This window comes from Tachysurus fulvidraco, chromosome 24 (assembly GCF_022655615.1).
Source record: "Tachysurus fulvidraco isolate hzauxx_2018 chromosome 24, HZAU_PFXX_2.0, whole genome shotgun sequence".
Taxonomy (NCBI): domain Eukaryota; kingdom Metazoa; phylum Chordata; class Actinopteri; order Siluriformes; family Bagridae; genus Tachysurus; species Tachysurus fulvidraco.
In genome coordinates this window covers 14,583,998-14,606,149 of record NC_062541.1, presented here as the reverse complement: position 1 = coordinate 14,606,149, position 22,152 = coordinate 14,583,998, and the positions used below count along the sequence as shown (strand labels likewise).

General features: G+C 42.7%; 1 protein-coding gene across 8 annotated transcripts in view; it reads left to right on the top strand.

Annotated features, from left to right (window-relative positions):
- sdk1a (sidekick cell adhesion molecule 1a) overlaps positions 1-22,152 on the top strand; it is a 266,359-nt gene that overhangs the window by 234,852 nt on the left and 9,355 nt on the right. For all 8 annotated transcript variants that reach the window (XM_047807755.1, XM_047807754.1, XM_027159289.2 and 5 more), the window contains 14 exons: positions 1,616-1,714; positions 4,125-4,319; positions 5,076-5,277; positions 8,086-8,189; positions 10,820-10,890; positions 11,553-11,685; positions 15,081-15,137; positions 15,300-15,401; positions 19,153-19,268; positions 19,739-19,925; positions 20,499-20,636; positions 21,060-21,221; positions 21,615-21,740; positions 21,907-22,071. In XM_047807755.1, the coding sequence (XP_047663711.1) occupies positions 1,616-1,714; positions 4,125-4,319; positions 5,076-5,277; positions 8,086-8,189; positions 10,820-10,890; positions 11,553-11,685; positions 15,081-15,137; positions 15,300-15,401; positions 19,153-19,268; positions 19,739-19,925; positions 20,499-20,636; positions 21,060-21,221; positions 21,615-21,740; positions 21,907-22,071 (1,857 nt within the window). The remainder of the gene's footprint in view (positions 1-1,615; positions 1,715-4,124; positions 4,320-5,075; positions 5,278-8,085; positions 8,190-10,819; positions 10,891-11,552; positions 11,686-15,080; positions 15,138-15,299; positions 15,402-19,152; positions 19,269-19,738; positions 19,926-20,498; positions 20,637-21,059; positions 21,222-21,614; positions 21,741-21,906; positions 22,072-22,152) is intronic.

Below are 22,152 nucleotides of genomic sequence, written 5' to 3'. Positions count from 1 at the left end.
TATGAAACGGCTACACGGCTGATTTTCTAATTACGGAGTAATTAAAGGGAAACGTAGTTTTTGCGATTTGTGCATAAACAGCACTCGCACTCAGCTAAAGTCTAATCTCTGGAACAGCCACAAAAACCACAGTGCAGCTGATAGCAGGATGATGAATGCAAGCAATACACAGTGGAAAGAAGAGAAGAACCGAGGGAGCTCAGTATACAAGTGTGTGTGTGTGTGTGTGTGTGTGTGTGTGTGTGTGTGTGTGTGTGTGTGTGTGTGTGTGTGTGTGTGTGTGTGTGTGAGTGAATGTCCTTTTGGCCTCGAACACCATGATGAAAAAAAAAGCAATACAAATCAAATCTATGTTGGATGTGTGAGATTTATACGTGTGATAACTGCCAGGAAGTGAAATACAGGCCCCCCCTAACCAAGCATTACAGCTCGACAAATCCACAGAGAAGTAAGCAAACGGTCCAGGAGAAGCCATAGTTTTGAGAGATTTTGATATACAGTAGAGTTTGAAGGGCAACAAGGTCCCATCAGGCCTTGCTGTCTAGATCTGCCCGGTGTGTTTGTGTTCTGTTTGTAGGAAAGTTCGTCTGGGTTTCTGGAGTGTTATCAGATTATCAGGTCAGTGCCCACAGGGTGGGGTTCAGTTTGGCGGTCTGTAGGGGGTACTTTTGAAACGGAGCAGATACATACACACACACCAGACCCTGGTTTACATTGACGGGCAGCTTGCGTACATCAGGTGCTGTAGCCTGAGGTCCTCCAACCTCATCAATTTCCCACCCCTAGGCAACACGCTTCCCTTTAACCCGCACAAAATCTATTCCACCTGCACAGCCCACTGAAACTCAAGCAGAGTGTGAAAATGAAGACACATCCATCTCTGTTTTGTTTGTTGGTCTGTTTGTCTGGGGCTGTTTTTTTCTTTGCTTTGCTTTTCTCGTCGAATCTGAGAAACCATCCTGTCACTGATCTTGTTGAGCCTCTGCAGTTTGCCTGGAGTCCTCAGGCGAGCGTACTGTAACTCTATCTGCATATAAACACACACACATGCATGTGCACACACACACACACACACACACACACACACACACACACACACACACACACACACACACACACACAGATAATAAGCTCTCTGAGACAAAGAGCAAAAAACTCACATCTCTCACGGAAAGACGCTGGCGGAGATATTGTACTACAGTCACTTAAAAGCAGTCCTTGGCAGCGCTGTATTGTTTTTTTCTTCCGTTTGTGACACTGTAATCTGTGTTTTCACACATTTATCCTTAATCTTATTGTTAAGGCGGGATTAGTGGGACTGAATTGTGATATTTTGATATCTCATGTCAATAATGTCATGTTAGGGTCAACGGTCTGAGTTGTTGATCAGAGGATTAGGGTTCAAGCCCCAGCACTTCCAAGCTGTCACTGTTGGGCCCTTGATCAAGGCCCTTAAACCTCTTTACTCCAACCTTCAATATTGTAATATGTGAAGAAAGAATGTCACTGTGCTGTAATGTCAATGTGACAAAATAAAGGCTTCTACTTTTAAGATGATTATATTAATATCGTACTGATGTTTAATGCCCTAATCTTCTCCATGTGTTGTTTTCAGTTCCAGGGCCACCTATGAGACTGGTGTTCCCCGAGGTGCGTCTGTCGGAAGTCAGGGTGGTCTGGCAGCCTCCTGTAGACCCGAACGGCATCATTTTGGGTAAGACAGCACTGATCCTAAGACAAAAACTATTCAGTTTTGTATTTTATTCACAAACACACCTGAGGATGTAGTAATCTTCGTAAACCATCTGCTCCACGTTCTATAATGTGACGCCTGAACACGTTGTTCCTCGCCTTCCGCCATCCAGAGCCTACTAGGATTTTCATCTCCAGCTGAGATCCATGAACTGTTGCAAACTCACTGCACGTAAGATTAAAGACCATTTGTGTGTTAGGGAGGAGGAGAATGAGAGGAGGGAAAACACCACTTTAATAAGATTAGACTGATTAACAGCTCATAGCGACCGAAGCTCGGAGTAGTCGACGCACTGTGTATAGTGTAGCGCTGCTACAAACACATGCTGCTCAAAATCGTGACACAAAACAGGAAAACTCTATTGCAATGCACAAGCACGGTGCAAAAAAAAAAGGGCCCGAATATGAGCTTTTATTTATTTATTTATTTATTTATTTTTTAATATTGTTTTGTTTTGCCTTCAAACTGCTGACATCGCTTTAAGTCATGTCAGATCGTTTTATTCATCGCCAGTCTGATATGTAATCCAGTTTCAGAAAGGCGTCAAAAGACGTTCTCTATGTAAAAAAAATAATAATCTAGAGCAAGCGAGCAATGCTGGGCGGGAGTTTGATGTTTGAATCTGCAGTAGTGAGAATGATCCTGCTTAAATCTGTCCCCAGCTTCCTCTCTCCACACCTCTTCTCTGAGCTGAGCACTCCCCTGACCTGAGAAACCTCGACTCTAGGTTTCACACCCGCCCGCGTTAAGCCCCCGGAGCGGAACAAATGTAGACACGGACAATTCTTTCTCTGTGAACCCTTGCTAATTACCTTTCTTATAAGAAAGTGCTACTCCCAGGACCCGTTTCATTTCTTTGTGCTTTAACAGAACCGTACTTCAGTAGGCAGAGGAGACTCTCTTGACTTTTGGTCAACTCTCTGTCTGTAATTTGCCACGTGTGTTACAGCGCGATCAGAGAGAACGTACATGGTGCTGATGATGAGGTCGTGGCATGGTTTTTATTGACGCGTAATATTAATGTTATTTACCAGACATCCTTATCCAGAGAGACTTACATTTATCTCATATCTAATAATTAAAGGTTAAGGACTTTGCTTACAATTACCCCAAGGCTGGATCTGAACCCGCAACCTCTGACACGAGAGGAGAAGCTCATCGCCTTGAGCCACAGAAGCTCGTACTATCATCGTATCAGAGAAATGAAGCAGCTTTGTGCAGTAGCAGTAGCACAAAGCTGCTTTGACCTTTTTAAACTCTGTGCTATAGGAACAAATCATGTTTCAGCTCAGATATCACTGTCTGACGATTTCTGTTGGAGGTTTGACGACCCAGACTATCGCTCGAGCCTTTGGCAGTTTTGATTTTGTCTTCATGCAAAGCAAAACTCAGCTCCGTCTGTTTTGATGCACAGCCACGGCTTGGAAAACAGAGCTTGGCACCAACATATTGAGGGTGTGTATGCGTCAATGCGCCTGCATATAGCGAGGAGATGGATGCTATTTCTCACAGCCCCTAATGCCTGAAGTGGACATTAGAATGAAATAGCAGTCTAAGAGTACTGCATGCTCCACCATGTGAGATGCTCTACCTTATTACTGTACAGCCAAAGGGCCAAAGCAACGAACAAACACACGGCATGATCGATGTAATCATGTTTCATCTCTGACTCAGCCAGGCTCGGCCCACGCCTTCCGATCTGCAGAGTTTCCCAGTAATGTCAGCATTTGTTTGCCACACTTGTCGCTCCTCCTGATGCTACACAGATGGAAGATTGAAGAGTAATGCGACTAGCCATGCCTTCCTTCTGCACCTCTCAGCTGGAAAACAAAGACTTGTTCAAACCCTCCATTTAGCAATCACACAAGCCAGAAAACACTCCCATGTAAATATTATTAGCTTACATTACAGCGCGCTATGAGCGAAGCAATAAGCAAACATTTTCCACAACAGTACAGCGTCTGCTTACTGTGAACTGTCGTTTTGTTTTGTTTGTTTTTTTGTTGTTTTTAAGATACCGATTAGGAAAAAGCTGACAAAGTGAACGGCTGGTTTATTTGTGGCTTATAGCGATAGCGGAGCGGATTTTCCAAAAGCAGCGAGAACCTTTTGAAAGTCATTCATCATCCGAAATGTCAGCATTGTAGGTGTTTTACTTTCAAACAGTTGTGTGGGATTGATGAGGAAATGATTTGTTGTTGTTTTTTTTTTTCTTCTGTCTGCTTTTGTTCTTTGTTTCCTCTGAATTTTTGATCTGTTTTGAGCATCTGTTTAAGTTTTTTTTCCCGGTCGTCTGTTGTAGACGCAACAACGTTGATCCATGTGTTTCAGACAAAGCGTTCATATCATCATGCTATCTGTTTTTTTTTAGGGTATCAGGTAGCATACCGGCTGGATTCTGGAGATCCGAATAAGTTCACCACGGTGGAGGTGGGCACAGATACCACACAGTTCACTGCCAGCGGCTTGCTCCCAGAATCTGCTTATATCTTTAGGATTTCAGCCAAAACTCAGCAGGGCTGGGGTACAGCCGCACAAGCTGTGGTCATCACTACAGAGATCAGAGGTGATTCTTCCTCTCTTTGACCCTCTCTCTCTCTCTCTCTCTCTCTCTCTCTCTCTCTCTCTCTCTCACACACACACACAGGCATACACACAATATATAGCGTGACCATCGATCTTTAACGGCTGCTTTATTTTCTGCCCTTGACAGGGTCACGGTGCTTGCATCACCTTTAGAAATACTAGGCATTGAGTCAAGTTATTTTGTTCTCTTTTTCCAAATAGGGCAAAATTTGAGTTCATCTATTGAAGATCTTGCAGTTAAGCTCTTTTAATCAGATTAATGGCTAAATGTAATCTAGATGGAGAAAGCCTCGGCTCTGCCATAGCGTAATGGTCCCTTTCTTCATTTCTGAGAAAGCTTTTTTAAAGAAACCTGTAAAGTCATTTCAGACTTTTATAGATCAGACCTGTTTAAAGAAATACCAGGGGAAGGCGATGTGATCTGATGCAGGATCCAGGTGATGCTTTGTCTTTTGCATGATCGGCATCTTTAATAGTGATCGATAGTGTCCACCTTTAAATAAACAATTATGCCTGTGTGCATCGATTCGGAGCGTTAAAATCGATGTGGCCGGAGTATTGTGGTGTCCCACAAGCAGACCACTGTCTGAGGCAGTGTGATTAAGACTAGTCAGCGAGACGGGACTGACCTCTGCACTCCTGCTCATCTCTCTCTCTCTCTCTCTCTCTCTCTCTCTCTCTCTCTCTCTCTCTCTCTCTCTCTCTCTCTCTCTCTCTCTGTGTGTCTGTGTCTCAGAGCGGCCTCAGCCTCCACTGCAGCTCAGGGTGCCTCAGGACCAGGTTCAGTCACGCCAGCTCAGGTTGGACTGGGTGCCAGGGGGAGATGGTTCTTCACCAGTTCGCTATTTCACACTACAGCTGCGCCAACTGCCTGATGGAGACTGGATCAAACACTCATCCTCTATTAGCCACAACAGCACCTCTTATGTGGTTCAATGGTGAGATTCTCTTCCTCCTTCCTTCTCTATCTGACTTTCTCTGTTTCTGTGACACACTTGCTGTCTTTCTCTCTTTTTCTATCTCTTTATTTCTCTGACACTCTGTCTCTCTAGCACTCTCTGTCTCTCCTTCTCTCCCTCTGTTTCTCTGACACTCTGTCTCTCTCCTTTTCTCTGACACTCTGTCTTTCGCTCTGTTTCTCTGATGCTCTCTCTCTCTCTCTCTCTCTCTCCCTCTCTCTCTCTCCCTCACTATTTCACACAGCTTTGTGTGTACCCAGAGATCCAGCTCGAATTCCAACGAAGGCAATTTTATCGCTCTAAACTTCATAAACATTTCCTTCATGTTTCTGTCTCAATGCTTGGCCTCGCCAGGCTGACAGCGTGCACTGAGAGTTATACGCCCTGAGTGTTATTAAAAGCTTAGCAGGCCTTTTCTTTTACCTCCTGTTGCGATTTATGATACTCGAGCCCCGTTTGGAAAGCAGAGACCACTCCGCATTGTCGGCCCGCTGGTACACCAGCCCTGCATCTGAATTACGCTAGAGCCGCTGCCGTGATTATATGGCCAGTCAAGTGGCATTTTATATGCATTCAGAGGCCCATCTCATCTTGATTATGATGACTCCCCTCCCTCTGTTTAGGACTTTCTAACCCATCATCTCTTTATCGCCTTCTAAAGAGTTGAATAGATTATTTAAGCCTGATTTGTGGCTCGGCTCGTCCGGGCCCTGGAGGAGTTGCATACTGGGAGGCTTTTTGAGTTACATTTCCTTTTTGAGTTACATTTCCATAAACATACTGATTATATCTCTCATTAGAGCTCTAGATAAGAAACGTTATCAATGTTAATGTTATACTGACAGTGTTAATGTTCACGTTATACTGACAGACGTGTTAATGTTAATGTTTTACTGACAGACGCGTTAATGTTCACGTTATACTGACAGACGTGTTAATGTTATACTGACAGTGTTAATGTTCACGTTATACTGACAGACGTGTTAATGTTAATGTTTTACTGACAGACGCGTTAATGTTCACGTTATACTGACAGACGTGTTAATGTTATACTGACAGACGTGTTCACGTTATACTGACAGACGTGTTAATGTTCACGTTATACTGACAGACGTGTTAATGTTATACTGACAGACGTGTTCACGTTATACTGACAGACGTGTTAATGTTCACGTTATACTGACAGACGTGTTAATGTTATACTGACAGACGTGTTAATGTTATACTGACAGACGTGTTAATGTTCACGTTATACTGACAGACGTGTTAATGTTATACTGACAGACGTGTTAATGTTCACGTTATACTGACAGACGTGTTAATGTTATACTGACAGACGTGTTAATGTTCACGTTATACTGACAGACGTGTTAATGTTAATGTTTTACTGACAGACGCGTTAATGTTCACGTTATACTGACAGACGTGTTAATGTTATACTGACAGACGTGTTAATGTTATACTGACAGACGTGTTAATGTTCACGTTATACTGACAGACGTGTTAATGTTATACTGACAGACGTGTTAATGTTCACGTTATACTGACAGACGTGTTAATGTTATACTGACAGACGTGTTAATGTTCACGTTATACTGACAGACATGTTAATGTTATACTGACAGACGTGTTAATGTTCACGTTATACTGACAGTGTTAATGTTCACGTTATACTGACAGACGTGTTAATATTATACTGACAGTGTTAATGTTCACGTTATACTGACAGTGTTAATGTTCACGTTATACTGACAGACGTGTTAATGTTCATGTTATACTGACAGACGTGTTCATGTTCACGTTATACTGACAGACGTGTTAATGTTCACGTTATACTGACAGTGTTAATGTTCACGTTATACTGACAGACGTGTTAATATTATACTGACAGTGTTAATGTTCACGTTATACTGACAGTGTTAATGTTCACGTTATACTGACAGACGTGTTAATGTTCATGTTATACTGACAGACGTGTTCATGTTCACGTTATACTGACAGACGTGTTAATGTTCACGTTATACTGACAGACGTGTTCATGTTCACGTTATACTGACAGACGTGTTCATGTTCACGTTATACTGACAGACGTGTTAATGTTCACGTTATACTGACAGACGTGTTAATGTTCACGTTATACTGACAGACGTGTTAATGTTCACGTTATACTGACAGACGTGTTAATGTTCACGTTGTACTGACAGACGTGTTAATGTTCACGTTATACTGACAGACGTGTTAATGTTCACGTTATACTGACAGACGTGTTCATGTTCACGTTATACTGACAGACGTGTTCATGTTCACGTTATACTGACAGACGTGTTAATGTTCACGTTATACTGACAGACGTGTTAATGTTCACGTTATACTGACAGACGTGTTAATGTTCACGTTATACTGACAGACGTGTTAATGTTCACGTTATACTGACAGACGTGTTAATGTTCACGTTATACTGACAGACGTGTTAATGTTCACGTTATACTGACAGACGTGTTAATGTTCACGTTATACTGACAGACGTGTTAATGTTCACGTTGTACTGATAGACGTGAACAGATTTATTAATGTATTTATTTTTATTGAGGCTGTATGTAATTGTATAGATAATGAAGTTTGTCACCTTTTTATAACAATAACGTCAGCTACAAAGGACTTCAGTACCTTAGATACTGTATGTTTGGGTATATATCATTGTAACGTGTGATTGACGTGTCACTTCGTTGACAACAGTAAAGGTCTGTGTCCAGTGTGAGATAACTCAAGAGTTACACAATCCCCCAGGCTGAAGCCGTACACTTCATACAAGCTGAGAATGATGGCGACTAATGACATCGGTGACAGCAAGTACAGCCGAGAGACCGATGCAATTACGACTTTACAAGATGGTGAGTATAGATGGAGATGTTGCTCGTGTGCCCTCTGGCGCTACCTGATACAGTATTGATTCCAATAAAAGAACTGGAGAAGAGCAAGACAAGCCTCTCTTATCTTTCTCACAGTCTAAAAGCATGCCGTGTTATGGAAATCGACTGAAGTTTATTGTTCCATTTTGTCAGCTTTTTGTGAAGCACTTTGTGCTAAATTGTAAAAGTATAAAAAAAATAATAATAATAAAAAGGGTGTCACGTGTAAATACCGCAGTTATGGATTTATTTTGACAGCCAGCTCAGTTCGAATTAAAAGCACATGCGTATTCTGAGCCACAAAATTTTAAAAAACGTGTGAAATCCGCTGTTTTTTCACTCGGATCCAAGCCAAATTTGTACGTTCAGATCCGGGCTTGTGACTCATTTTTCTATTTTTTCTATTCGATGCCTGATATTTGTCACAAAGAACATGAGTAGAATGAAAGCAGGTCAGTGTAGGAGAGGACCTGGATGTAGAACATCTTTCTTTGTGTGAAATCTTTTCCTTTCCATCACAGAGCTGAATACGTTTAGAATAATGAATAGCTAAAAAAGTCCCACTTACTGTATATACAGTATATTAAAAATAAATAAATAAATTTACTGCAAAATCTTTCTATTGCTGACTGACGACCTTTCACCTATCTCCCTGGTGGTCCGATGTCATTTGAAATACACCTTTACAGCCCTCCTAAGCTGACTAATGTGATTTTTTTTTAACGTGATATTTAATGTTCTTTAGATTATGAGCAAATCGTAACCACTTGCAGCAGCTCGACTGGCACGCTGCTCGAGAAAGCGGCTTATTATTTTTTACTCCGAAGCAAATTCTTCTGTGAGAAAAATAAAAATCGGCAGCTTTCCGGTTCCTCCGCTCGACTCCACGTATCTTCAGCTCACGCTTTTATAGAGAAACACAAACAGCTCGTTAATTTAACAATGCTGCAGACTCCCACTAAACTATGTTCCAATCTGATACTCTTGGGGTCTCATTTATAAAACAATTACATGCATGAATTTGATCTAAAAAAAAAAAAAAACTTTAAAATGAATTCAATTAGAATTTGACATGAAAACGTTTGAAGGTTTTCAATCTAAAGTAAAAACTTCTTCAGGTGTCCTGGAATAATTAGAGAGCTGAGTCGAGACAACTGTGAACTCTAATGACTTTTCTTATTCGTGTAGTAGGTAGTAATGCTTCTGTTGCCATGACAACAAGCGTTGAATAATTGAAATCAAATGTTTGCTTTAATATCTTCTGCGAATCGGTTCTATGCCCTTGTTGTTTATTCTAGTCTGTTTTAAGAGGGAATTGAAGGCAGGCTTCACCTTGATCTGTCTTTATTTTATCAGTTCACTTTTTAGTGTATGTATATACATACACACACACACACACACACACACACACACACACACACACACACGATCTGTGCGTTTTCATTTCTCGTCTCTCCCTGAAGACTCATTAATACAATTCAGCACTGGTGTGTGTGATCCTTAACGTTCACGTCTCTCGGCTCCGCCCTCCGTTCACAAGAACAAAAAAGTTATGGCTCTTGAGCGCCTGAAAATTAGCAACGAAGGGAGACGCTATACAAAAAGCTTACGCTGACCAAAAGTATGTGCACCCTGGCCATCACACCCTGATCCAAATGTTACCACAAAGACAATAGCTTATAATTCTATAGAATATTTCTCTGTGCTGTAGAGTTACAGTTTGTCTTCACTGGAACTCAGACAATGTTCCGTCATGACAATGAACCTGTACACAAAGCACAGAGCTCCATGAAGACACGGTGTGTGAAGGTTGGAGTAGAAGATCTCGAGTGTCCTGCACTGAGCCCTGACTCTGACTCAACCCCACTGAACACCGACTGAACCCCAGACCTCCTCACTCTTACACCATCAGTGTCTGATCTCACTAATGCTCTTGTAGCTGAATGAACACAAATCCACACAGACTCGCTCCAACATCTTGGAATGAAGAGACATACGTAGGTATGATGGTCAGGTGTCCACATGCTTTAGACTCAGATGCTTATCATCTGTTGCTGAAAACACCGTTATGCAAATTAGAAAAATGGTGCGCGGGTCTAAGCAAATGCTGAGAACTTTTCTGAAGGTTTAAGAACTCCAGTGAAATTTTAATATGTTTTATAATCAAGGCCCCATGGACTGAAATCCCAGCCGTGTGAAACAAGCTGGTTTACTAACAGTTGAATAACCAAATCACTTGCGTGAGTCAGTGATAGCTATCGCTTGGAGGATGCCAGATCTTTGTCTGATCAGAAGTGATCGCTGAGCCCTTGAGCAAGGCCTTTAACCCTTAACTGCTAAGATGAATAAATGTGATATTGGTTGTTATTTTGTATTATCAATATGAGACAGAGTTATGAGATTAGGGAACTTCATTGTTATCTATAAAGTGCCAGTGTGGCTCCACATTTATATAGCAGCTAAATAACGGCCACACTTGCAGCCACGCTGGTCCTATAAGCAATTTCTCAATAATAGTGTAATTAACTTTTGTTGTCTAAATGTCTCCCATCAAATACTGCGTCTTTGTGTATTATATTTTAAATGATTCTGGGTTTTTCCCCCCCTGGCAGTTCCGGATGAGGCGCCGGTTATTCGGTCAGTGAAGCCTTCCACCACTACGTCGGTTCTGGTGCAGTGGCAGGTATTATTGCACTTTTTTCCCTTTCCTTCTAATCAGCTTCAGGAAGCATGACATGTGCGGAGATGCATGTTTACTTGCAGCATTTCGAGTATTCCAGTCAGAAGAGATGGGCCGTCTTAGTGGAGATAATGGTCCGTTAAATCCACGCATTACGGCCATTATCTGTTTAATTATCTGGGTTTCATTGACGAACGGCGCTCTTCAGCAGGACGTGCCGAGGGGCTTGTCATGGCTCTCTTGGTATTCGTGCCGCAGCTTTGCATATCCGAGCCACATGAAGTATTGATAACACATTTTCACTAGAACTCAGGCAGGACCCGGATAATTAATACCCACGCAAACTCTAAAGGGATATTAATTAGCAGCCGAAACCTTTCTCCGCTGACTTATGAGGGCAGGCTAGTCTGTCTGACTGGCTGCTTTATCGGGGGCGTCGTCCGCTTGATTACTTTCAGCGGAGAGCTTTTCTTAATGAGCCACCAGCCCAGAAATAAAAATTTCTGCCATCTGCTTCACGGACTGGTTACCACACAGACAGCGCGCTGAAGAAACTCTATCGCCTGTCCATCTTCTTTTTCCTCCTCCCATGGACCAGGTCTTTAATAGGGAGCACAAGGTCAGAGAGAGGAATGTGACCTTTAATTTAATCTGTACTCTTGCAGCCACCGAAGGAGGAGAGCGTGAACGGAGTGCTGGTGGGCTACCGGTTGTATTACCGCGAGCTTCAGTACGACAGCACGCCACAGGAGGCCAAGAAGAGCAGCAACAGCACTTCAGCACGGCCAGACCTGACAGGTAGGGACCAGATATCCAGTGGGCTACATACACACCATGACCTCAGACTGATACGACGTTCAAAAACAACTTCTTAATATCACAATAGATTGAGATTCTACAACTACATCTGACAAGTCTGGGATTTTAAGATTATTTTAATATATTCAACCATAAGGTCACAAAAGTTAAACTCTTCACATATTTACTGATACTATAACACCAAAGTGTGACGTGTTGTGTGGTGCCCCCACGTCTCCAGGGTCCCTGGTTGGATCCTGGTCTGTGGTTACAGTCTACTTTTTTTAATCTTCTTGATTTCTTCTGGGTTCTTTGGTTTATTCCAATAAACTTGCTAAGTGGTGGTTTGGCTTTGGGAGATTTCCCTTTGTGTGAGAGAGTATGTGTGAGAGAGTGTGTGTGTGTGTGTGTGTGTGTGTGTGTGTGTGTGTGTGTGTGTGTGTGTGTGTGTGTGTGTGTGTGTGTGTGTGTGTGTGTGTGTGTGAGAGAGTGTGAGAGTGTGAGAGTGTGTGTGTGTGTGTGTGTGTGAGAGTGTGTGTGTGAGAGAGTGTGTGTGAGAGAGTGTGTGTGAGCGAGAGAGTGTGTGTGAGAGAGTGTGTGTGAGCGAGAGAGTGTGTGTGTGCGAGAGAGTGTGTGTGTGTGTGCGAGAGAGTGTGTGTGTGCGTGCGAGAGAGTGTGTGAGTGCGTGCGAGAGAGTGTGTGTGTGCGTGAGAGAGAGTGTGTGTGTGCGTGAGAGAGAGTGTGTGTGTGCGTGCGAGAGAGTGTGTGTGTGCGTGCGAGAGAGTGTGTGTGTGCGTGCGAGAGAGTGTGTGTGTGCGTGCGAGAGAGTGTGTGCGTGCGAGAGAGTGTGTGCGTGCGAGAGAGTGTGTGCGTGCGAGAGTGTGTGTGCGTGCGAGAGTGTGTGTGCGTGCGAGAGTGTGTGTGTGTGCGAGAGTGTGTGTGTGAGTGTGTGTGTGTGAGTGTGTGTGCGAGAGTGTGTGCGAGAGTGTGTGTGTGAGTGTGTGTGCGAGTGTGTGTGCGAGAGTGTGTGCGAGAGTGTGTGCGAGAGTGTGTGTGAGAGTGTGTGCGAGAGTGTGTGTGAGTGTGTGTGTGTGTGTGTGTGTGTGTGTGTGTGTGTATTCCCATCTCCCACCCAGTGTTCCCAAAACAGACCCCTGACCCACCACGACCAGAATAAACTGGTTACATCTGCTTAATTTGAATGAATGAACCAGTTAATGAATATTTATTTATAACATTTATATTTATTACATTAAAAAAACATCAGAACAGACCATAGAACTTGAGATCACTAAATAAAGATCAAAGAAAGCAGGTTTTTCTGCCTAATTTTTTAATCTGTTAAACCGTTATACTTTCAAGTAACAGATCATTAAAGGCCACACAGGAATTAGAAATGTGTTAATACGCTGAAGCCGGTGGACAAAAGGCAGTAAAATTAATTGAGAATTTTCCTTACCCTTGTTCCTGAAGGCCAGAGAGTCATGTTCTGGGTGAAAAGGAGCTCATTAGGTCCCTGGGCCGCAGGAGAGGACGAATCATGACTAGGAGCTCGGAGCTGTTAATACTGATCGTGTCATCTCACTTCTCTCTCCGCGTTTAATTCAACATTGAAATCTCTTTTGAAAATTGGACTCACCAGTGTCGACAGCATGTAAACGCACCAGTGTGGAGCGGCCGAGCACGAGCACGCCCTTAACACTTCTACTGTATTCTTTTCAACACTTCACAGATAATAACAGATAATTAGATTTTTTTTTCTTTCTCTTTTTTCTTGACCACCTTGTCTACTATTTGTTCCTGCCTCTAACTTCTGACACCCCCCCCCCTTAATTTCAATATCTTTCCAGCAAACTTTATTGGCATGTATGTGTGTGCATATATGTGTGTGTGCATGTGTGTGTGTATGTGTGTGTGCATATGTGTGTGCATATGTGTGTGTGCGTATGTGTGTGTGTGTATGTGTGTGTGTGTATGTGTGTGTGTGTGCATATGTGTGTGCATATGTGTGTGCATATGTGTGTGTGCGTATGTGTGTGTGTGTATGTGTGTGTGTGTGCATATGTGTGTGCATATGTGTGTGTACAGTATGTGTGTGTACAGTATGTGTGTGTGCATATGTGTGTGGGTGTATTTGGGTGTATTTGGGTGTGTGTATTTGGGTGTGTACTCCATATTGTCGTGTGAAAAATGCAGCTCTATGTCAGTGTTGGGAAAGGAAAATGGGCTGGGCTCTCTCTCCCCCCCCCCCCTCTCTGTTTGTCTGACTGTCTGTCTCACACTCTATCTCTCTCTCTCTCTCTCTCTCTCTCTCTCTCTCTCTCTCTCTCTCATTCATATATATATATATATATATATATATATATATATATATATATATATATATATATATAATATCTGTGTCTCACACTCTCATTCTTGTCATCTTCTTCTCTCTCCTTGCTAAGTGCTACTAACTCTCGGCCACTTTCATGCTGTCACACAGTGATCCATGAGCAAATGTCCACAACTCTGTCCTGTTTGCTCAACATTACTGTACCAGCTCATGTTCAGAAGTCAGCAGGTAGTGAAAAGTGTCTTTCAGTTCCATTGTGATTTGAAAGGCTTTGAAGTGCTGTGATGTAGACGTGTCAGACTCGTTATATGGGAATGAAATGCAAATGATTGTAGGAGTGCCATGTTCATTCATTCATTCATTCATTCATTCATTCATCTTCAGTAACTCCTTGGGTAATGATCCTGGGCAGTATTCCACTTGATTGTGAGCCTGTGCCAGGAAAATCAGGGAATACCTCCTATATGGGCACCACACACACACACACACACACACACACACACACACACACACACACACACACACACACACACGTTCTAGGAGCATTTTTTTCAGAACCCTCAAAAATTGACACAGACAATAGAAGAACATGCAAAACCTCACACAGATTGTAACTGAGCTCAAGATGGAACTGAATACCACGGAGCCGTGAAGCAAGAACAATAGCCACCGCACCGACATGCCTCCCTTACACGCAGGGCATTCCTTAATTTATATCTTCTTTAAACATTCAAATCCCAGCTATAGAAGCAATTTTCTATGCGTCTTATTAGCAACGTGGTTCAACCGAGTGCATGCACGACTCTATACTGACTGCTGAATCATTAATCACTCCGTCTCGTCGGTTTCGCTCTGGGGTTTGCTTCATGTCCACTTAGATGTGAGTATTGTGGGATTTCATTGATCCTATGAAGAAATCTAATGTTTAAATCTGACTCGGGCCAAAGAAGTAAAAATTACAGCCTTGATGAAATAACTCTTTGATTTATATTTCCATCTTGTCTGATCTTTAGTACTATATTCCTCATTTATTTCTCTTCCATTCTTTTTAACTGTCAAGCCAAAAGTACTGTGAAGACCGTGAGCAATCCTTCACTGACGGAATTCGAACTCACCCGTAAGTCTTTTTTTCACTCTTCTGCATTAGAGAAGTCCAAAACTAATTATTCTAATCCTTCTGATAAAAAGCCAAGTGGACGATAGTCTCTGAACACAGTGATCACATATGAACGGATTTCATTGTGTCTCTTTCTGTTCTGATTTTGTTTCTGTTTCACAGAGTTGCAGAAATACCAACGGTACGAAATCGTGATGACGGCCTACAACGTCATCGGCGAGAGTCCTGCTAGCGCTCCGGTGGAGGTGTTTGTAGGAGAAGCAGGTAATCAGCGTTCTGTCTACAGCATGTGAAAACAATTTCATTCATTAACATTGAAGGAATACAAAGCTTTTCGTCTTTACACATGACGACACTGTTAAACTCTGTGCTAAACAGAGCTCCTGTTTTTGTCTAAAGGCAGACAAAATGGCTGAGAACTGTGTGTGTGAGAGAGTGTGTGTGTGTGTGTGAGTGGATACTTCAAAATGCACTTAATAGAGTATCTCGCTCTAAACACGAGGACTCGTAGCACAGTAAAGAGGAATGTGACACGTCTAAGGACAGATGCATTGTGGGCAGCGGTTGTGAGTCAGTTTGCTTGAATCGCCTTTCAAAAAGACCAAGTTGTTTACGATTGGCCCGTCTATAAGCTCTCCTGCTGGTCAGGCTCTTCAGTAAAAAACACTAGGGGGCTTTAGGGGGCTAAATGATGGCCAGGTTCAAAGAAATCCTTCATGGGGTGCTGAAATTCACAGCTTGAGGAATGGCTTGCAGATGGTGAGTTTAACAGTGTTCTGGCTCCAGGCGCCGCTTCACTATCGGCTCGTCTTTGTCATCACGTTACGTTGCGTTCCTGCAGGCTCGACCTTGCTTAAATAGACCGTTTGCCAAGCAGAACAAGAGCGTGAGGTTGGCAGCTTCAACTAATGCTTTCTTCACTATCTTAGACGTGTACACTCACACACAAAAGGTAGACTAGTCCTAACTGTAAAAAACAGGCTTTCATGCTAATGATCTCACTACTGAGCAGTTCTACAGTATATCTGAGCAGAAAATAGTATCCTTTAGCAATGTGCTGTTATTTCAACCCCAAAAGAAATGAAGTGGTAGATTTGAGTGCTGTTCAGTTCGACCCAAGATGCCTCGTGCCCATGTTCAGTGCAATTATTTGCGGCGCAATATTCCATTTGCCCGGCAAACAGCTGAATCTGAGCAGTTTTCCGTATCTAATGAGCTGCCAAACAGCAGGACAGACACGACGACGTCAGAGCCGCACCATGAGAACCCAGACTCTAATTGCTGCACTGCATTATGGTTAGGATGTACAAAAAAGGCACTGTTTGGTGCCGACTCGGGCAAATCATCTTTAGTGTGACCGATTTAACGTCTCTGGTAAAAGCCTTTAGTTGAAAAAAAATCGTTCTCTGTCTGATAGTAAGATGCATTAGCGCCTCGGTTGGATGACTCGCTCACAAATATTGAACGGCACTAAATTTCTTCAAATACAGGCTGTCGGCTTGGTTTTTAATATAATCCTGAATATTATAGTAGGCAAAACAATCTTTTGTAAACTTTGCGCTGTTGAAGGCTTTTTTTTTTTTTTTGGAATGCCTCGCGGTCCTTACACCCAACCAGAATATATACAATAGGATGTTCTTGTTCTTGTTCTTGAGAGTAACAAGAGTTTTGGTGGGGTTTTTTTTTCCCTGCACGTCTTCTGGCTGCTTATGGCCGCCTCTCGTAAGAGGCTTAATGAAGCAGTAAATATGAGTCTGTCAAAAGAAAGTCAAGCAGCTGGTGGAGCTGCACAGGGTTATCTGCATCCGGTTATTAACAGCATCGTTAGAGGGGGTCAGGCAGGGGGATTAGTCCCAGAAGGAGTAAGAAGGGGGACGCCAAACAAATAGACAAACCTCCTATTGATGAACTTTTGGTACCGCTTGATGGAAAGCAGGTCTGTGCACGTGTGTGTGTGTGTGTGTGTGTGTGTGTGTGTGTGTGTGTGTGTGTGTGTGTGTGTGTGTGTGTGTGTGTATGCATGTACTGTATGTGAATCTCTGTGTTTGTGTGTGTGTGGGGGGGTGTGGGCATGTATGTATGTGAGTCTGTGTATATGTAATGTATAAGGTTTGTGTGTGTGTGTGTGTATGTCTAAAGTGAGTGCATGTGCATATGTAATGAATAAGGTGTGTGTGTGTATAAAGTGTTTGTGTGTATGTATAAGGTGTGTGTTTGTGTGTGTGTATGTATAAGGTGTGTGTTTGTGTGTGTATGTGTGTATAAGGTGTGTGTATGTATAAAATGAGTGCATATGTAATGTATAAGGTGTGTATGTGTGTATGTTATGTATAAGCTGTGTGTTTGTGTGTATGTGTGTACGTATGTATGTATAAGGTGTGTGTATGTGTGTATGTATAAAGTGAGTCCATGTGCATATGTAATGTATAAGGTGTGTGTTTGTGTATGTGTGTATAAGGTATGTGTACTGTATGTATAAGGTGTGTGTTTGTGTGTGTATGTATAAGGTGTGTGGATGTATGTATAAGGTGTGTGTATGTATAAGGTGTGTGTATGTATTAGGTGTGTGGATGTATTAGGTGTGTGGATGTATGAATACGGTGTGTGGATGTATGTATAAGGTGTGTGTATGTATAAGGTGTGTGTATGTATTAGGTGTGTGGATGTATGTATAAGGTGTGTGTATGTATAAGGTGTGTGTATGTATTAGGTGTGTGGATGTATGAATACGGTGTGTGGATGTATGTATAAGGTGTGTGTATGTATAAGGTGTGTGTATGTATAAGGTGTGTGGATGTATGTATAAGGTGTGTGTATGTATAAGGTGTGTGTATGTATTAGGTGTGTGGATGTATGAATACGGTGTGTGGATGTATGTATAAGGTGTGTGTATGTATAAGGTGTGTGTGTGTGTATGTATACGGTGTGTGGATGTATGTATAAGGTGTATGTGTGTATGTATACGGTGTGTGGATGTATGTATAAGGTGTGTGTGTGTGTATGTATTAGGTGTAAGATTAGGATTAGGTGTGGGGTTCAGGTTTGATGTAGCTGTAGGCAGACAGTAGCATGAATTAGCTGTTATTCCGGTGATCAATGTGTAGCCTGTGTGTGTTAACAGCAGGATGAGTTTTTAACATGGGGTTTATATAGGAATATGGGCATGTCACTGAATCTACATACGCAAATGAGAGCGTTGTTGAGCGTTTTGAGTAGTGGGTGTGGCTTGAAGTCCTTACATGGAAGTCTCTGAGTCAAATATAAAACATAAATATTCATCATTTTTCCCCAAATCAAGAAAAGGATTTTTAAGCCATTAAAACACGAGCCCTTGAAATGTTGACTCTCTGATTAGTGACCTGACAGTTTAACCAGAAGCTGATTGAGACGCAGCCCGACGCACGGACATCGTTCTTACAATACTCCTTATACAGAACGCAAACTACATCTGACACGTTATAATATTGTCTTCAACACTCTTTATAGTGCACTTTATATCAAATATGGAGCTGTTTCTAAGGCCGGTTAAATATTTTACCATCATTTCTATACATAATCAGGGCTTTTGTACAAGAAATTGCCCCAAACATGTTGCTATGCTTCCGTCCTCTCCGGTATTAAAGGTTCGGCTGATCGAATATTTCTGGAGTTTGATACACTCGGTGATCTTTGTGGTCTGTCAGTGTGATCTGTGTTGTTGGAGCACTTTTAGCTCTCACCCCCTTCAGCTCATCTGGAGAAGAAACTAAAATGAGTTCTGAATTCGTTTCCAGCTTGTACAGTTTGTGTGTGTGTGTGTGTGTGTGTGTGTGTGTGTGTGTGTGTGTGTGTGTGTGTGTGTGTGTGTGTGTGTGTGTGTGTGTGTGTGTGTGTGTGTGTGTGTGTGTGTGTGTGTGTGTGTGGTAAATACGTGTCAATATGTGTCCTGGTGCTGAGACTTTGTATTGACCCGGTGTTGCTGTGGGTGGTGATTGTGTGCGGTGTGTTTATATTATCGCCTCTTGTGTTCTCTCAGCTCCATCCGTGGCCCCGCAGAATATCCAGGTCAACACGGTGTCGTCCACTCAGCTGGAGGTGCAATGGGAGCCGCCCCCTGTCGAGACGCAGAACGGCATCATCCAGGGCTATAAGGTCATAAGATCTCCTCCTCCTTTGTTTTGTTTTTCTTATGATATCTTTTTCCCCTCCTTTTCATTCCCTTCTCCATCTCTCCACGGATGAGAAATATACTCGAATAAATTTGAGTCTTTTGCTTTTACAATGCATTGTAATAGATAATCATGTTCAACAGTGTCTTTAAAAGAGTGAGTCATTTGGGCCATGAAATAATTATGACGGATCAGGGGTTAAGGAGGTCCTCGCTGAAAAATGCATGACACCGAGACAGCGGGCTGTAAAGGAAAACCCTGCATGAATACAGCTGAATTGTTTTTTCCAGTTCCCTGAAGCTTTTATTGAATATGTGCATTCTGCAATACCTGGCATCTTTTTAGGAAGCAGCGGTGGCTTGGAATTGAATGTTTAGTATTCAGCAAGGACAGCTTTTTGATTGCATCCCTCACATTTTGTGTCTCCCCCCCCCCCCACTGCTTTGCCTTCAGATTCACTACTGGGAGACGGACAACCAGAACGAGACAGAAAAAGTGAAGATCCTGTTTCTTCCTGAGACAAGCGTACGGCTGAAAAACCTGACCAGTTATACGTACTACATGGTTAAACTGTCTGCGTTTAACGCGGCAGGAGACGGTCCGCTCAGTGAGCCCAGGAGGGGGCGCACTCTTCAGTCAGGTCAGGTTCCTTCACTTTACTCTCTCTTACCTGCTCTAGCATCGTTCCCTGAACAGGTTAAATCGTAATATCGGTTGTGTTCGGCGGCCAAGCCACAAAAATTCCGGTTGGTTTTATTCCTCCGGAGTAACATTTGTGCACATCTAACGCTGTTCTCTGTTGTCGCTCTGAATCGTGCGCTAGCAGGGAATCGTTTGACCCGAGGCGCTAACTCATTGCAATGGCAGCAGGCTACACACTACCACACTACCCATGAGTCATCTACAAAAAAAAAAAAAAAAAAAAAAAAACACGTTCACAATTTATTCAACTGGTGTGCATGTGACCTCATTAGCACAAGCCCTGGAAACACGTGCTCTCGTTGACATTTCCCAAAGCAACGGGGAGCACATGCTGAACAGAGAACACAGAGGCGACAAATGTTGTGAATTAATTGTACGAAGAGTAAAAAAAAAAACCTTCGGTCGCTTTTATTGCTTTTCTTAACATGGTGAATCTGTTTGGGCTCATTTTCATTATTATTCAGCACGCACCAAAGTTCTGCTTTTTCCTCTCTTTCTCGTTGTCTCTTAGCCCCCAGTGCTCCGAGCTTTATTACTTTCTCTGAAATCACCAGCACTACGCTCAACGTGTCCTGGGGATTTCCTGTGTCGCCGAACGGAGTAGTAGAGGGCTACAGGGTGGTATACGAGCCCACCGCCCCTATTCAAGGTACACGCCTATTATGTTATTCCATAAAAGTTTTGTGTTTGTTTTTGTCAATAATTTAGCTGCTTTTATATTTATTATTATTATTATTCAGAGTACTGTATTGTCTTGCCAATAAACAGCACAGATGCCAGCAGTTGTGTGTACACCTCTGAATTACTGATCAAGTGCCAAGAAGCCCTCAGGGGACTCAGTAGTTCTTTAAGTTTTCCCACATAAATTATCACTGGCTCATAAGCAGCATGTTGTTGCTGAGACACTTTTCAAAGCCGCTGTTCCAGTTCTGTCATTTGATGTTTTCCTTCACTTTATCCTAGAGCCAAAAATTATGTTAATTGTTTTTAGTGTCAACATTCAGAGAAGTATTTCATTTTAATCAAGAGATACTACTAATAATAATAATAGTGTGTGTGTGTGTGTGTGTAGGCATTAGTAAAGTGGTGACGGTGGACATACGGGGCAGCTGGCAGCGCTGGTTAAAGGTGCGAGACCTGACAAAAGGGGTGACCTACAGCTTCCGTGTTCAGGCCAAAACCATCAGCTACGGTCCCGAGGCAGAGGCCAACATCACGGCGGGACCCGTGCAAGGTGTGTGAGGCGCGAGCTGACAACAAATCAACAAAACAAACCAATGTGTGGCCGCTCGTGATGCTTAACACGACACACAATGCATACAGTAACACGACAACAGCAGGGCCGAGAGAAATGCTTAATTGAGCGTGATTCAGTAGGTGAAAGAAATGTGGGCTCACGGGTCAGACAGAACAGGGCTTCATTTCATGCTCCGCTTGCTTTTATCCATACAACGATCACATGTGGTCATTAAACCGTATCTACACTGAAGGAACCGAAATACATTTCAAAGGGATTTATTTAGGTTTAACAGTGTATCGACATGTTAAAGCAAAAGAAAAAGAAAAAAAAAGAAGAGATAAAAAAAATGGTCAAAACAGAGCTCTGTGTTCGTTGTTTTTAATTCAGGATCTCCAGGATCTCCTCTCAGAACATCCGTCACTAAGTCTGGCTCTGGCTTGACCATCCACTGGACACCGGGAGACACAGGAGCCGGGCACGTGACCGGCTACGTCATCGAGGCACGCCCTTCAGGTGTGTAACCATTAGGCAAATACAGCATGCAGTAGATTATCGAGTCTCATCCTGCATTACATTAAAATAAATCATACCCCAGCACCCAGGATAAAAGACAAGTGTAACAAATGTCTGAGAGATCGCATGACGTCTCCATGTCTGTGGCTGTGACTTTGTCCTGCAGATGAAGGATTATGGGACACCTTTGTCAGGCACCTGCCTCCTTCCAGCACCTCCCACACTGTGAGTCTGGAGAGACTGCGCCATGGAGTCAGCTACCAGTTCAGAGTGCTGGCTGTCAACGACTATGGCTACGGTGAGCCAAGTGCGCCCTCTGCTGCCATGTCGGGTAAATACTCCTTTCTTACTTAGTGAGACTCAATCAACAGTTTTGTTTTTATTTTTATTTTTTTATCACATAGACATTACA